The 15,338-nt window shown below is 31.5% G+C and overlaps 1 protein-coding gene across 1 annotated transcript; it reads left to right on the top strand.

Annotated features, from left to right (window-relative positions):
* The first annotated feature begins 10,670 nt into the window (after positions 1 to 10,670).
* On the top strand, positions 10,671 to 13,259 carry LOC122298403 (amino acid permease 3-like). Its single transcript, XM_043108126.1, has 6 exons — positions 10,671 to 11,109; positions 11,244 to 11,477; positions 11,583 to 11,676; positions 11,784 to 11,998; positions 12,097 to 12,236; positions 12,331 to 13,259. The coding sequence occupies exons 1-6, from the start codon at positions 10,986 to 10,988 to the stop codon at positions 12,982 to 12,984; spliced, it is 1,461 nt and encodes a 486-aa protein (XP_042964060.1). The 5' UTR covers positions 10,671 to 10,985; the 3' UTR covers positions 12,985 to 13,259.
* The last annotated feature ends 2,079 nt before the right edge of the window (positions 13,260 to 15,338 follow it).

Below are 15,338 nucleotides of genomic sequence, written 5' to 3'. Positions count from 1 at the left end.
TTTCAATGAACCCATCAACCAGATACATGGTATATAGCTTTTGGTGAAGTTTGAGAGCATTACTTGTGACTGCACCAAAAATCTGGATTGTCGAGGGTTATTGGAGACATGAAAAGCTAAGAAATTGGATGGTTTTGAATATCTTTTGGAGCGGTGTCATCTGCATCAGTTAGGTTGCAAAAACTTTGTACAACTTTTTGGAAGCCAGCCTGCAAAATGGGCTGGATTCTACCTAGAAAAGAACGTGAAAAATCGCCACAGTTGCGCACTTGCCTAATGCCTGCCACCTAAGCATTCAGACCTCCACTTTCCCAGTCCAAACCTGTGCAAACCCTACAACCTAGACTAACTTTTGTACTCTCAAGTTGAACTTCACTAAATTATTTTACTTTCCCGAAATGAGATATTGGAAAAAAAATTCATAAGCAAGAAAAGTTTTCTTTGTTTTTTGTTTTCCTTTAGAGCAATGATAGTTTTTATTTAATGTTATAGTCTCAAATTATACTTATTGATGCGACATATTTTATGTTATTTTATACGTTATTGCTTAAAAGAATAATTATTTAAAATGTGCTACATTAACAAATATGATTAAATATGACAATATATAGAATGATGACGGGTATTTTACTTTCCCTTAATATATAAAAAATATTTTAAGTACAAAGGAATTATATGAATGTAAATATATAAATGTACATGATTTGGTGTGGTACATCAGATTATGAAGTAAATTTTCTTGTAATATAGATTTAACAGATTATATTAAATCATATTAACTTTATTTTTTTATTTTAATATAATTTATTTATGTCCGTAACACTTTTATTTTAAGTCGAGTCTTGGAATTGGTAGTGACCTCTCCGAAAATATCTTGTACATGCCTAATCCTCCTGTGACTGTGGGAAATTGGAAGAAATAAAATCCCCCTTAATCCAAAGAAATTCCGAAAATAATGAATACAAGAATATTTGGAAATGTTAATAAACAAAATAAAATTTGATATTTGCAAAGGCGTTGAACCTTGAACTTTTACCATAATACCCAGCCATAGGTAGGTCTGGATCTTTATTATCACACTTGATCATGGGCTGAACTTTTGGTTCTCAACAATATGTTGATGCTGGGCCCGAGATCCACCATGTCTGTTCAGTTCAATAATAAATAAATAAATAAAAATAAAGCCAGACAATAAAAATAATAATTATTATACCCCACATGCATCAAACATTATGAGACACGTGGTGGTGGTGGTCATGGCTCGTGTCTCGTGACTCATGGAGTCCAATAACAAAGACAGGTCTTGGACCTAACTCCACTCAACCAGGCCGGTTCGCCGCGCTGAACAACTGAGTCAATCCCGAGTCTACCTACTCCCACCAAAAGTACAAAGACGGATCGCCTCATGCGGTATATTATATTTTATTCTTATTGTATGAACACGACTGCCTATTTTATCTTTAAATTAATTTTATAATCTTAAGATAATAAATTCAAAGATGACGGATATACAATATCAGTATTTAGAACTAAGAGTTAAATGAGGGTGTAACACATAATATTTTTCTTATTTTAAAACTCGTATATATTATAATTTTTAAAGACAATTATATAAGATTTTTTTAAAATCTATACTTGTAAAGTCTACAAACAATATTTGACCATCACGAAAGGGTAGATTATAGTAGACATGATAAATATGAATTCAAACCGATCAAGTAAGGTCGATCAGAAGGATTGGAAAGAAACCTATCTAATATTATTTAGAAATGAGAAATTTTTACTCTTTATAATATTTTAATATATTTTTAATTAAAATATATTAATTAAACAGATTTCAAGTATAATTAAACAGTTATACTTGAAAATCTAATTTCAAATATAACTGTGTATTAATATGTGTATTAATCTAATATGATTTGTTAAAAAGTAAATTTGATTGAAAACAATGCTAATTTAAATTTTGAATATAAAGAAATCAGTATTGATATGTATATTAATATACGATTTTGCTTGTACGTAGTAAAACTCAAAAACATATATTACATCAAGAAGAAAAAGATTAGGCTTAGAGAAGAAAGGAATTTAATTTTGTTAAAGTTATTGAGAGAATTTCGATTTAGATTTCAATCTTGTTATGCAATACATGACACTAACTAATTCTAAAAGATCTTACTTTCTTTTTTTGGCATTTTTAAGTTATATATTAAAATAAATAAATATAAAAAATTGAAAAAATACGACAACTTTATCACAAAAATCATACAAATATTTGTATATATTTGTAAAATACAAATTACAAGTGTAAGTTGCTATCAATCATTAAGACTATCAATATGTGTAGATGAGTCCCATTCCGACAAGAGATGCGGAAATTAAACAAAGTGTCTTTTGTATTTTATAAATGAATAGAGACACCATAGTTGACTGACCGCCGTATTGTATCATTCAAGCTTTGTCCGTGTGGTCCTGGAGTGGGTCCCACGTTTATAAGTAGTTTGACTTTTCCTTCACCTTTTCTTTATTTTTTATTTTTTAAATTTTCGTTTAGACTATAGAAATTGATTTTTTATTTTTGTATTTTTTGTTTGCACTCTTATAATTAATTTACATGTTATAGCTCATTATTAATGCAATAATTGATTACTTTATGAAATTATTATAAATTAAAAAAATACTACATTTTCTCTAATTTATACTATTCACTTTATCTCCTTGACATGCAACCACAATATGTTGACACGTATCTTATTAAAAAATTTAAAAATATATATTCAAAATAAAAATAACACTCGAAAACAAAAATAATAATACTAAAATTTTGGATTCCCTCTATATTTTTATATTTGTATTTTCAATTTTTTTAATAAACTACTATGACATTGTGTGAGACAGAATGAGTGTTATAAATTAAGAGACATGGCAGTATTATTCATATTATCTTCACATGCACTATTATCTTCTCTTTCTTTATTTATTTTTTTTAAATCTCTTTACATGATACTCTTTGTAAATGGACTTAGATGAGAATATTTTGTCGACTCATCTCTTCTTATAAAATCACTTTTCCAATTCCGGGAATTCTCATTCCATAAAATACCTTTAATTTCCTACCAAACACATGTTACAAATACTACTTTATGGAAGTAGTTGAAGACAATCTTGAGATGATATTTAGTAGCTTTTGGTTTTGAATATTGTGGCTTTTTTATTATATATAGGTTTGGATTTGGGGAATTTTTTTTTTTTCCTTGTAGAAAATTGGTCATAAATTATTTGTTAATGGTTGTCGAGAAATCAAGAGTGATTAATTACCAAAAATTCAAAGGAATTAGTCCACTCTCGAATGCTTGATAATATATTGAATAAAACCCCTTAAGTCAATGAAAACTACTCAAAATCTTAATGAAATAGCATAACCACTTTCCGACCTTTTGGGTATGTTTTAAATAATAATCCCTTTTTCTTTTATATTGATCTTTTGCAAAAGAAGAAGGTTTTCTTCATTATAGAGCAATTAAGTATCAGATTAAAAGCTACTTTAAATGGTCCTTTATTGGCATAGGCAAAGATCCTCTCCAATCTTTTGCCCCCTCCCTGTGGGCAATTAAAGAAAAAAAATATTAATCAAAAAATTTATAAAAAAAATTATTTCTCATCATATCAATTATTGATATGCTGAAAATTATTAAATTTGAAATTCAAGATTTAAATTTAAAAAATAATTGATGAAATCAGTCTGATATTACGTAAAATTGTAAGTACAAATAACATTATATATTCTTAAAGAAAATAAAAGAAAAAGACTTAAAAATAATAATTCTTTTTAAATTTTTGGAAGGTCGTGGCCTTTCATCACTTTCTTTCTGAATTGAATGGCTTAATTTAGAGAGAAATTATAAGCACGGTTGTTGATCTTATAGCTGTATTTAATGCTATCAATGTAGGACTTTCGAATTTGACATTTATATCGTGTCTCTACATCTTTCTCTCAATTAGACAATCCAACCTTGAAAGTTATTAGATCATGTGTAGAAGTTATAGGGTTTGGACAGCAAGTTAAGATCATGAGATGGATTAAGATGAAAGTTAAAAGTTGAATAAAATATTATTATAATATTATTTTTTAATATTATTATTATTTTAAAATTTAAAAAATTTGAATTATTTATTGTATTTAATTTGTATAGAAATTTTAAAAAAATTATAATAATTAGATAAGATGATATAAGATAAAATAATTTATCCAAACCTAATCTAGCTAGTTGGTCGGGCTATATATAAATTTGACTATAAATATACATTACTAAGGTCTAAAATTGATGAAAGCATGGCACTTTTTGCCTGAAAGTGAACAAAAGTCCACACACATGGGCAATGAAAACGTTGAAATGTATGCAATGGAATAATAGAGCAAAAGGGGGCCATTCTCAAATTAAAGTTCAACTTGAGAGAGTCATGATAACCAAAGCCCATAGATGGCCATCCATCTTTTGCAAATCCCCATCCAAAGATCTTCAACACGCCACTTCTACTGCATGCCACTTGATCATGTACATTCAATTGTTTATATCGGTTTTTTTAGCATTTAAATGATTCTTTTCTCACTGTATTTTGAGCTAACTTGTAAATTAACATGGTACGTATCATTCATTTAAAAAGTGGATTAATGATGGTTGCGTACACGAAACCTTGAAAAAGAGTACACTCGGTTTTCTTCTGTTTTTATTTTAATGTTAAATTATGTAATCATAATACAAATGTGAATTTGTGTGTACATATGTGTGTGTGTATATATATATATATGTATATATATTCTTGATATGGTGTTTATAGGATGTAAAAACATTGAGCACATATCTTTTAAAAAATGAAACCCATAAAAATTAAATAAATTTTTTATGTGAATCTCGTATTTATTTACTTATTTTAAAAAGAGTGTATGAAACTGTACAAATTATTTCCTTAATTATATTATTCTAGACAAAAAATTCATCCCTTAGTCAAAAGGAGTGGTTTCATCGCTAGTCACGTTTGACGGTGTTATTTTACTGAATTAAAAGTCAAATTAAAGAAAACAACAATTTCTCTCAATCAAATCCAGCCTCAAAAACTATACAACCATAGTATAATTATATAAATATAATATATAAACCCATCTTCAACATTTAAGCAACGCATTTCAACACGAATGAGAACAACTTCCATTAAAATCCGTGCATACATGAAAGAATAAACACATCAATTAATGTTGATGTTAACGTAGTAGAAGTAGTACTCAACCATCAATAAATAAATATGCTAGATAGGGAAAAAAAAAAGGATATTTACACTATCCTTTTCACCTAAAGAATATAATATTATCAAAAATTGAGAAATAAAAGGCTAGAATTGATGCTTATGAACTCAACTTATCTATTAATAAACACATCGAAACGAGGATAAACCTTATCTATTTACTTGATATTTTGCAACTTGAATAGTGCTTTTGCACACAGATAGAAGAATTCTATATATTATTATGTAAGCTAGCGTGTAGAACATATCTAGTAAAGTGCTTATATGTCATAATTTGATTTGGAAGAAAAATTTTAATATTTAAATATTACAATTTAAGTGACGTGAATTACTCGTTCTACACACTAGTTTAAGAATATAATAACTTTCTATATAGAGAATAGACAGACTAATAATGAGGATATTGGAGGAGATGGAATTGAAATAATTGACTAATATTTCAGAACTTTCAAAAGGCATTTTGAGGAGAGCAACCACACCTAACACCCTTTTAAGAAGTTGAAAAACGCACAGAAATTGCCTCCTAGATAATCTAAATGGTTAATTAATTTGTGGGGTTGCCAATTTAATTAGAACCTTTTTTAAGGCTCTTCATCATGATGATCATGATTTTTAGATGCGCAATGTGTACAGAGAGTATTATATATTCTTTTGGAGATGGAGACAAGACGATCATGCTCTCTTATCAATCGATCTCTTAAGTTCTAAAGCAAGCCAATTATTCAAACATTGCTGCTTAAGAATACCTTTCTGACTGATTTGATCCCAAGTTGGACGGGTTTTTCTCTATTTCGAAAGTGGTATCTGAAGTAAGGATCGATGCTGGTCACACAATATTAATTTTGTTACGTACGTATATACACAACTGTTTCCGTATTTTATTTTGTTGTTTTTGTCATCTTGTTGCATGTTGGTCTGAATAATAATTAAGATGAGAAATGTTTTGACTATAAAAAAATTATATATATAAAAATAAATCTATCAACTAACATGACTCTATACTGTATGTTAGATTATACAAAACTTTTAAATATGATATATTATACGAAATTATATCTGCTTGTGGGTTTATTTTTACAAAATAGACCTTCAAAAATATTTAGTTCCTCTCTTTCATTTTCCTGCATATGTTTTTTATGATAAGAAGGGCTAGAAAATATAGTACGGACTTTGGTACATTTCACATAGTTATTATATTCTAAAACTATTTAAAATGATCATGCCGTACTCGTACATGCATGCATTGGTATATATTAAAGTTCATACATTATTGTCATGTTTTATATATGTCAAAATTATTCTATCATCTTTATTCTAAGTTGTAGTAAGTTTGTGACGTACGGTACGTACATTTATTATCAAGATATATATGGATAAATAAATTCCTAATTTCTTAATCGTATATATTCAGCAATATATAATAATATTTCAAGAAAAAAAAAAAAAAACTAGCTTATATATAATTAAAGTAGTTTATTTTCCCTTTTTGTCCTTTTCATATCTTGATAATTATTGTATTGCGTGTACGTACGCGTCATTCTATACTACCAAATGAACTGAAGAATGGGCATCGAATTGATCCGATTGAAGATAGAAAAATAAAAGAGTTTCTCAGGCAGATAGAACGCTAAGTTTGGCCTAACAACGTCGTGGCCGCTGTATCTACCTTATTGGCTTGTTTGTTTCGAATATCAATCAGTTGTCAAGATATTTTAAGTTAAACGAAGACGTTTTTGGAGAAATATGGTTGTCGTCTTAGATGATATTATTCTCGGTCACATCGATTAATGTGATACATTTTAACATGTTTTGTATTACTTAAACTGTACTACATCAAAAATAAAGGATAGCATATGCATTATTCTTGTTCTTTAAACTATACATGGCTTTTTTAATGACACGTCTTATCTGATAGGATAAGAATATATATCACATGAATATATATATATATATATAAATCATATCAGTTTATGAGTTTATTTTTATAAAATTTCTTTATAATTATAACACTTTTCTTTGTAGACATCAACGTGTGCGCTGATTTGCAGCTAAAAGCAAATTCTTCCACCAGATATTTTCCCTAATCCGGTGGAAAAATTTAGCACTTCTTAGATACTCTTTCTAGAGCAAAGCCCCTTTTTCTAATAACTTTCTTTCCGATTTGGGGGAGAGAAGAAGAAGAAGAAAAAACCATTAATCATTCCTCCGTAATTGGGAACCATATAGATGCGAATAGAATACCACTTGTCCACCAATCAATGGCAATGATTTCTTGTAATAGTGATGGTCTAAAGACTATTATTTGTTCTAATACTGATTTCCTTTTCAATGGCTTATATATATACTCTCACTTATATGAGTCGTATGCATATTGGATGAATAGGAACCATATTCTCTGTTACTGTTAGGACGAACGAGGAGCCCCACACGTGACACTTCTTATACACACACACACACACACATATATATATATATATATATATTTATTCAAAAAGTTGGCTTTTAAATAAAAGAAGTGAAAGATTCTATAAAAATAACTTTATAAATTGACATGACTTCATATGATATATTAAATCTACTTTATAATAAAATTAGTTTTATAATCTAACGTATTATATGAAATCACGTCAATTTGTCAGCTTACTTTTGTAAAATTTGTTTGTGGCTAAAATATTTTTCTTTAAATAAATATGTTAAGTTCTTGTTTATAGTTTTCGTGAGTGGATTTGTAAGTTTTTATTGAAATTTAAGATTAAGAGAAAAATAGATATTTTCAAACAATTTACTCGAGCAAGTATAAATATTGATGGAATTAATTCATGTCTATATATATATAAATCTTTCATATTAGGCCCTAAAGTTTGGACGAGAACTTGAACGGGTCTTGATCCACGATTAGATCAAGCTAATAGTTCTTATGGGATAAAGAAGGGTACTTTGTGAAAGAGGAAAAAATGCAAATGAAGGGAAAGATATGTGAAAATGAAGACAAGAATTTGTAAGATGCGCTTTTATTTCTTTTCGGAACTATTGTTTGCACTTTGCACGGCGATACCATTCAATGAATTTTCCTTGTTTATTGATCGTGTGAAATGTTTGTAATTTATATATATATATATATATATTCCCCTCATATTTTACTTCCTCTTTACTATATTGACGTGGCACTACATCAACTCGTTGATCTATTTTTATTTTAAAAAAGTAAGAATTGATGGATAATTTCATGTTTGCATTCATCAAATCGTATAATATATATATATATATATATATATATATATATATTAATATTCAATATTAAGTTGAAAATGATTGATAATATAATAATGGAAAGCTACTTTTGGTGGGTTTAAATGCATAAGCTTCTAATTAATTAATTAGATGAAGCCACCAATTACGTACACAGAAAGTAAGGTTGGTCTAACCAAAACTTGTGATATATATGTTGATTCCTTGAAATACAAAAGGTAGCATTTGCATGTAAAGAAGATCATATAAAGCACTTTTACTTGATCCTACTAAGCCAAAGTAAAAGAAGGTTAAGGAACCTCACTTTAAACACAAGGTTCTGTACCCTGTAATCTTTATTCCACCATTAAAATACATGCATTGCAAGTGAAGCTAGCTTGATCAGAATTAGCAAACAAATTAAGGTCCATCCAACACCACGTGGAATTATTTTAAATTAAAATAAACTAAAGAGAAATGCTACTATGTCGCCTCGGTTGGCAGTTATACCTCCCACTTTATCCCATTGATGTAGCACCACCATTTTGTGCCACGTATTTTATTAAAAAAAATATATATTTATAATAAAATAGAGTCCAAGAACATTAAAAGAGAAATTAGACTAAAACAAATTGGTGCAAATTATTATAAAGCATTTATGATCGATGTAGTGTTTTACTCTTAAAAGAATCTCAAAAAGAGTAACTTTGTTTTTTTTAATTATCCGGGTTCTCTATTTAGTAAAGTGCATACATTTATGTATGAGGTCAACCGGAAAAAAGCAATAAAGTGCATCAGTTAAAGTTCCAAATTTTACCTCTCAAGATCCCTTGAAACCTAAAAGTGTTGTTCCAATTTTAGGCTCAAATCCTTTTGATAATTTAGACATTATTATATGATCAATAAATATATCTCTCACATTTATGTATCAGTAGTAGTGAAATCCAGACCAGTCCAATACTATATTGGTAGAGTTTCAAATGATTGATATGGAGATATCCCGGCATGTATTTGGTTATTGATATAAGTTTCTCTTGATAAATAAATGATGATATTTTTCTAAATTTTTTCTTTTAAATTTTTAAATAATGTCTATATGGATAAGTAGCCAGAAATTACTTCCTACTCACAAAGAGATGTAAAAGGATTAAATGCCATTGACACTATATATCATTCAAATACTCAAGTAGAGTACTTATGCAAAGTATAAATTGTCGGTTTACTTAATGTGTTTATCTCTCTTATTTTATTCTTCTAAAGTTTTAACTAAAAGTCTAAGAAATTTAGATTGAGCATCCACTTTAAATTTTGAAAGAGAAATTTTATTTCTAAAAATTATTAAATTTTACAACTGAAAGACCAACCCCCATATTTTACAATAAATAGATGCCATCAATTTGAAAAGAAATAAAGAGATTCAAGCATCTATCACAGTATTTACTGTAAAATTCATTATAATTATAAATAAAGTTATAATATATATAGTTTTTATTATTTAATGTTAAAGACTTTCATATAAAAAATATATTATATTTGTCAATAAGCCAATTGCACGAAATAGAAGAAAAGAAAAGGAAAAGAAAGGAAAGGAAAGAAGAGGAAAGGAGGAGAGAAAATTGAAGCTGGTTTGAGTCAAAGAGGTGGCCTCGTGAGTGTATGCTGTGTGCGAGGAACACGGAAAATAGTGTCGGTCGTTGACGTAGGAGCCCCCTCTCGGAGTGTTTTAGACCGCGTTGTTCTGTGTGATGTCATTTTGATTAGAATAATTTCTAGATTATGTTTATATTTAGACAATTTTAATGTACATATTATTGATTTATTGTAATACAGAAACCCAGCTTCGTGATCTTTTGTAAACTCAAAGTGGATTCGATTAGAATCTATTTTTTTAAAGATATATATAATTATGAAGTGTATAAGTATTATGTAATTATTTAAAAAAAAATTATTTTAATTTATTTTAAATTTTTTTATAAACTTGTATTTATTATTTTTTTAAAAAAATTATATAATATTTATATATTCGACTGTAAATATTATTTTTCTTCCTTTCAAAACAGAACTATAGAAGTCTAGTTTATTTTCTTCGCCTAACACTCGTAGCAGCAAGCTCCAGTCTCCAGCTATATATATACCCCTCTCCTATTCCCCAAAATTCAATTCACTCCTCAACTACAAGTCTGCAAGAGATCAATCTGAGACACGACCTCAATTCTCTTGTCACTTTGAAACTACACCCCCAGCTCTGAAATCTGAAAATTTTTGGATTTCTGTTACTCTTGGGGGGTGTGTCAATCTCAGTGTCAAAAACCATACAGAGAAAGACCCTTTTCTTTGGACTCTCCTTTTCTAACTACGTAGATTTGCACGTTACACGTTGCGCATACTCAAAGTTCTTAATTCTTCTGGATCTCATACAAAAAAGGCTTGACTGTGTTGGCTCCCTTTCCTGAACAAAGATGGCTGGGAACACTGCTACAAAGAACCGCCTTCCCCACAACCAAGCTTTCAATGTCTCCGTCGACGTAAATCAGCAAGATGGCTCCGAGTGCTTCGACGACGATGGCCGTCTCAAGCGAACTGGTAAATTACTTCAGCATAATCTTTCTATCAGTCTTCCATTAGCATTTCAAAACTGCTTTCCCCAAAAATGCTCACCAAAAAGTAGTTTGGAGTTGAATGTGTTTGTCACTAACTCTCTGTTTGTCATGATTCAGGGACTCTTTGGACTGCTAGTGCTCACATAATAACAGCTGTGATCGGGTCTGGGGTTCTTGCCTTGGCCTGGGCCATAGCTCAGTTGGGATGGGTTGCTGGTCCTGTTATCATGCTCTTGTTCTCCTTCGTGACTTACTACACTTCCACGCTCCTCTCTGCATGTTATCGTTCCGGTGACCCTGCCACTGGCAAGAGAAACTATACCTACATGGATGCTGTGCGATCAAACCTGGGTAAATTTTGCTATGTTTTAGTTTCTCCAAATAAATTAATATGGTATGTGGGTGCTTTTGCTGACGTTTTAAAGCTCAATCTTTTTGGGGGTTTTTATTTTTTAGGTGGAGCGAAGGTTAAGGTATGTGGACTAGTCCAGTACTTGAACCTTTTTGGAGTTGCCATTGGCTACACAATAGCGTCATCCATAAGCATGATGTAAGTTTGAAATCATATATATATATATATATATATATGAATATAGCTAAGATTTTGGGAGTGTGTCTCTGGGAGACTAATGGATCTTTTAACTCTTGATCGAACAGGGCAATCAAAAGGTCTAACTGTTTCCACAGCAGTCAAGGCAAGAATCCATGCCAAATAAACAGCAACCCATATATGATTGCATTTGGCGTCCTTGAAATAGTTTTCTCTCAAATTCCCGACTTTGATCAGTTGTGGTGGCTCTCCATCGCCGCAGCTGTGATGTCCTTCACTTATTCAACAATTGGTCTTGGCCTCGGCATCGCAAAAGTAGCAGGTCCATGTTGCTGCTTTATGCCTTAAGTTTTTTAATTTTCCTGAATCCTAACTTACTCACTAACTTGGTGTTTTGTTTTTTGATTGCTCAAACACCAGAAAATGGAAAGTTCAGGGGAAGCCTGACTGGAATAAGCATTGGCTATGTGACTCAAACAGAAAAGATATGGAGGAGCTTCCAAGCACTCGGAGACATGGCTTTTGCATACTCCTACTCCATGATCCTCATCGAAATCCAGGTATGTTTCTGTTCGAGATTTATGAGCAACAACGGTCTTTTCTCCTTGTAAACGAGAGTTGTATTTTGAACTAACTTATACTTGTTTAAAACAGGACACAGTGAAATCTCCACCATCAGAGGCCAAGACAATGAATAAGGCCACCCTAGTTAGCGTAGCTGTCACAACCCTTTTCTACATGCTATGTGGCTGCATGGGTTATGCTGCTTTTGGGGATCTCTCCCCTGGAAACCTCCTCACTGGTTTCGGCTTCTATAACCCATATTGGCTGCTGGACATAGCAAATGCTGCCATAGTAATCCACCTTGTTGGTGCATACCAAGTTTATTGCCAGCCCCTTTTTGCCTTCATTGAGAAAAACGCACACGAGAGATTCCCGGACAGTAAATTCATCACCAAAGAAATCAGAATCCCGATCCCCGGTTTTCATTCCTTCAGACTCAACCTCTTCCGGTTGGTTTGGAGGACAATTTTTGTTATCATAACCACTGTGATATCAATGCTCCTACCATTCTTTAATGATGTGGTTGGACTTCTTGGGGCTTTAGGATTTTGGCCTCTCACAGTTTACTTCCCCGTGGAGATGTATATAGTCCAAAAGAGGATACCAAAGTGGAGCTCAAAATGGCTTTGCCTTCAAATCCTGAGTGTCGCATGCCTCATCATCAGCATAGCTGCTGCAGCTGGCTCAATTGCAGGGGTTGTTCTTGATCTCAAGTCTTACAAGCCCTTCTCGACCACCTACTAAGGTTGAAATTTAATGCTGTCACCATTTCTGAGCAATTGATCTAAAGCATGAAAAGAATTGATCTTTGGGATTTCAGATCCTGTTCATGATCTTAACAAGCTGAAATGAGTGTTGTTAACTATCATGGTTGTTCCTCAGTAGACTTCTGTTTTTTTTTTGAACTGTTTTGAAGAAAAGAAAGGCGGGACCCTGTATTTATGTATTTGGAATTTTACCCCAGTTTTCTCAATATATATCCACGATGAAGAAGTAAAACAAAGCTAATAATTTCTTCAGACTAGTATCTCAACAACCATTTTTAACCTCTCTCTCTCTCTCTCTTTCTTTTTTTTATTTTTTTTTATTTTTTTATTTTTTATTTTTTTTTTATATATAAGGGAAAATGTTGTTCTTCATCCTGAATATTTTCATTCCCAATTACACCAAGTTGATGTAAGACCATTTAAACTGTCCGACATCAAACGATGTAGTATAACAAATTCTCGATGAAAAGTAGCATATGGTTTGCACAAGATTACAAAGGAATTTGATGCTTGATTTCAGCTACTAACTGGTGGCGTGCGGTGATTGATGAATCCAACTAGCTATCGAAAGTAATTTAATCTGCACACTGTTTCAGTCATATAAGGTCTCTAAATTCAGTGTTGAACTACTGTTTAATAGTAAATTAACAATAATAATAATAAAAAATGTTGAACAACTAGTAGCATTACAATTATTGAAATCGATCCTAATGACCGATTCATGTTATTCATCAATTGTGATGGCATTGAACTTCATCTTAGTAGCTGGTCTTGAAGAGCTTATCAGAATGAAGATCAACAACAACCACAGCAATTGAGCCAGCAGAATATCACCACTTATACCAAACATTTAAGTGGATGGGAAGAGAGAGATTTTATTATTTACTTTATATCTTAAGTGAGGTGAACTCAAAAGGCAGAATATCCATGCAGCATCAAATGAATCATGTAAAAAAGGGATGTGACTTCAAGACTGCAACGCCAAGTACAGTAGCATTTTTTCATTGGCCTAGCCTCTGTTGGTGGGGATTCAACCATGTCGTGGTTTAAAACATATGATGCTGATTCTTAGTACCAATTGGCAGGGAATGGTGATTAATGAATCCGACTGCAAATCCAACTGCAGTTCAATTTTCTCAATATAAAGGTCCCGCCAGATGGCCAACGTACATAAATATACAGATACGGCACCTTCATGAGCACCATTGAAGGTGCACAGCTTATTTCAACACTGACAAATAAAGGGAAGCGGCGTAGACAATCAAGACCATAGAATGCACAATTGATCTGATGAGACTAGCTATATAGAAAACATAAGAAAAGCTATGACAACCCTTGTAGGAGTACCCAAGATGTGGGTTAGAACCACTAACAGTAAGTGACGGGTCAGCTTCAGTAGCCATTAACCAACCATCCATCTGAATGGGATACCCCACCACCACTAAAGAGTAACAGTGGTGGAAAATTACCACTTGAAAATGATATCCGTATATGGAAAATAGCACACCTAGAGAACTTTTTTTCCTTTTAGGGATACTAGTTTTCCAAAGGGACAATGACCTTCTTTTAGTCCCAACTGAACAGCCAGAAAGGCAGTGTGTACTTGGGATTAGAAAAAAATGGCAAACCAAGACAGCAGTTCAAGTGAGTGCTGGATCTTGAAACATGTGCAGCACTACTTACTCAACATTCAACTCCATGTTCATAACTTTATTGAGTAACTGGTGCAAGTATCTGAGCCATGATGATATAAAGGAAATATACAAAACAGATTGTTATGTTTTGATTTCAAGTAAAGAAATGGAGCATTTGCTGAAAAGGTTTAGCTGTTTAGCACTTAATCTCCTACCACTTTTTCTTCGAGATCATGCTGGAAAAAGAAAAGGAAAAAATCTTATCGCCATGCTAAACACTAAACAGCTAAACCTTTTCAGTAAATGAAAAAGAGAAAGTTCTTGGGTTTAAGATCTCAGCCAGCTGGTCTGGTATTTTTTTCATTTTATTTTTCACATGCTCTAATACACTCATATACAAACACAATCTATTGGGGGGAAAGAAACTAAAGATAGCTACCCCTTAAATTTGGAGATTCCTGATCAGTAAGCGGACACCTCAGGCCTTTCCACAAAGAACTCATGACAGGTTGTTGAAATACTTTCTGCACGTTTCCCATGCACTGCATGAGGATAGATATGTGGACATGGAAGTAAGGTACTTTCCTATAAAGAATTTTGAACACGAGGATAGAGAAAAAGAAAAAAATCCATTTACAAGTTCGCTTATTGACACGCCCAACATATTATTGATGTATATACACACATGCATGCTTTA

Source organism: Carya illinoinensis, chromosome 16, assembly GCF_018687715.1.
Source record: "Carya illinoinensis cultivar Pawnee chromosome 16, C.illinoinensisPawnee_v1, whole genome shotgun sequence".
Lineage (NCBI taxonomy): Eukaryota > Viridiplantae > Streptophyta > Magnoliopsida > Fagales > Juglandaceae > Carya > Carya illinoinensis.
This window is presented reverse-complemented; position numbering and strand designations above follow the sequence as displayed.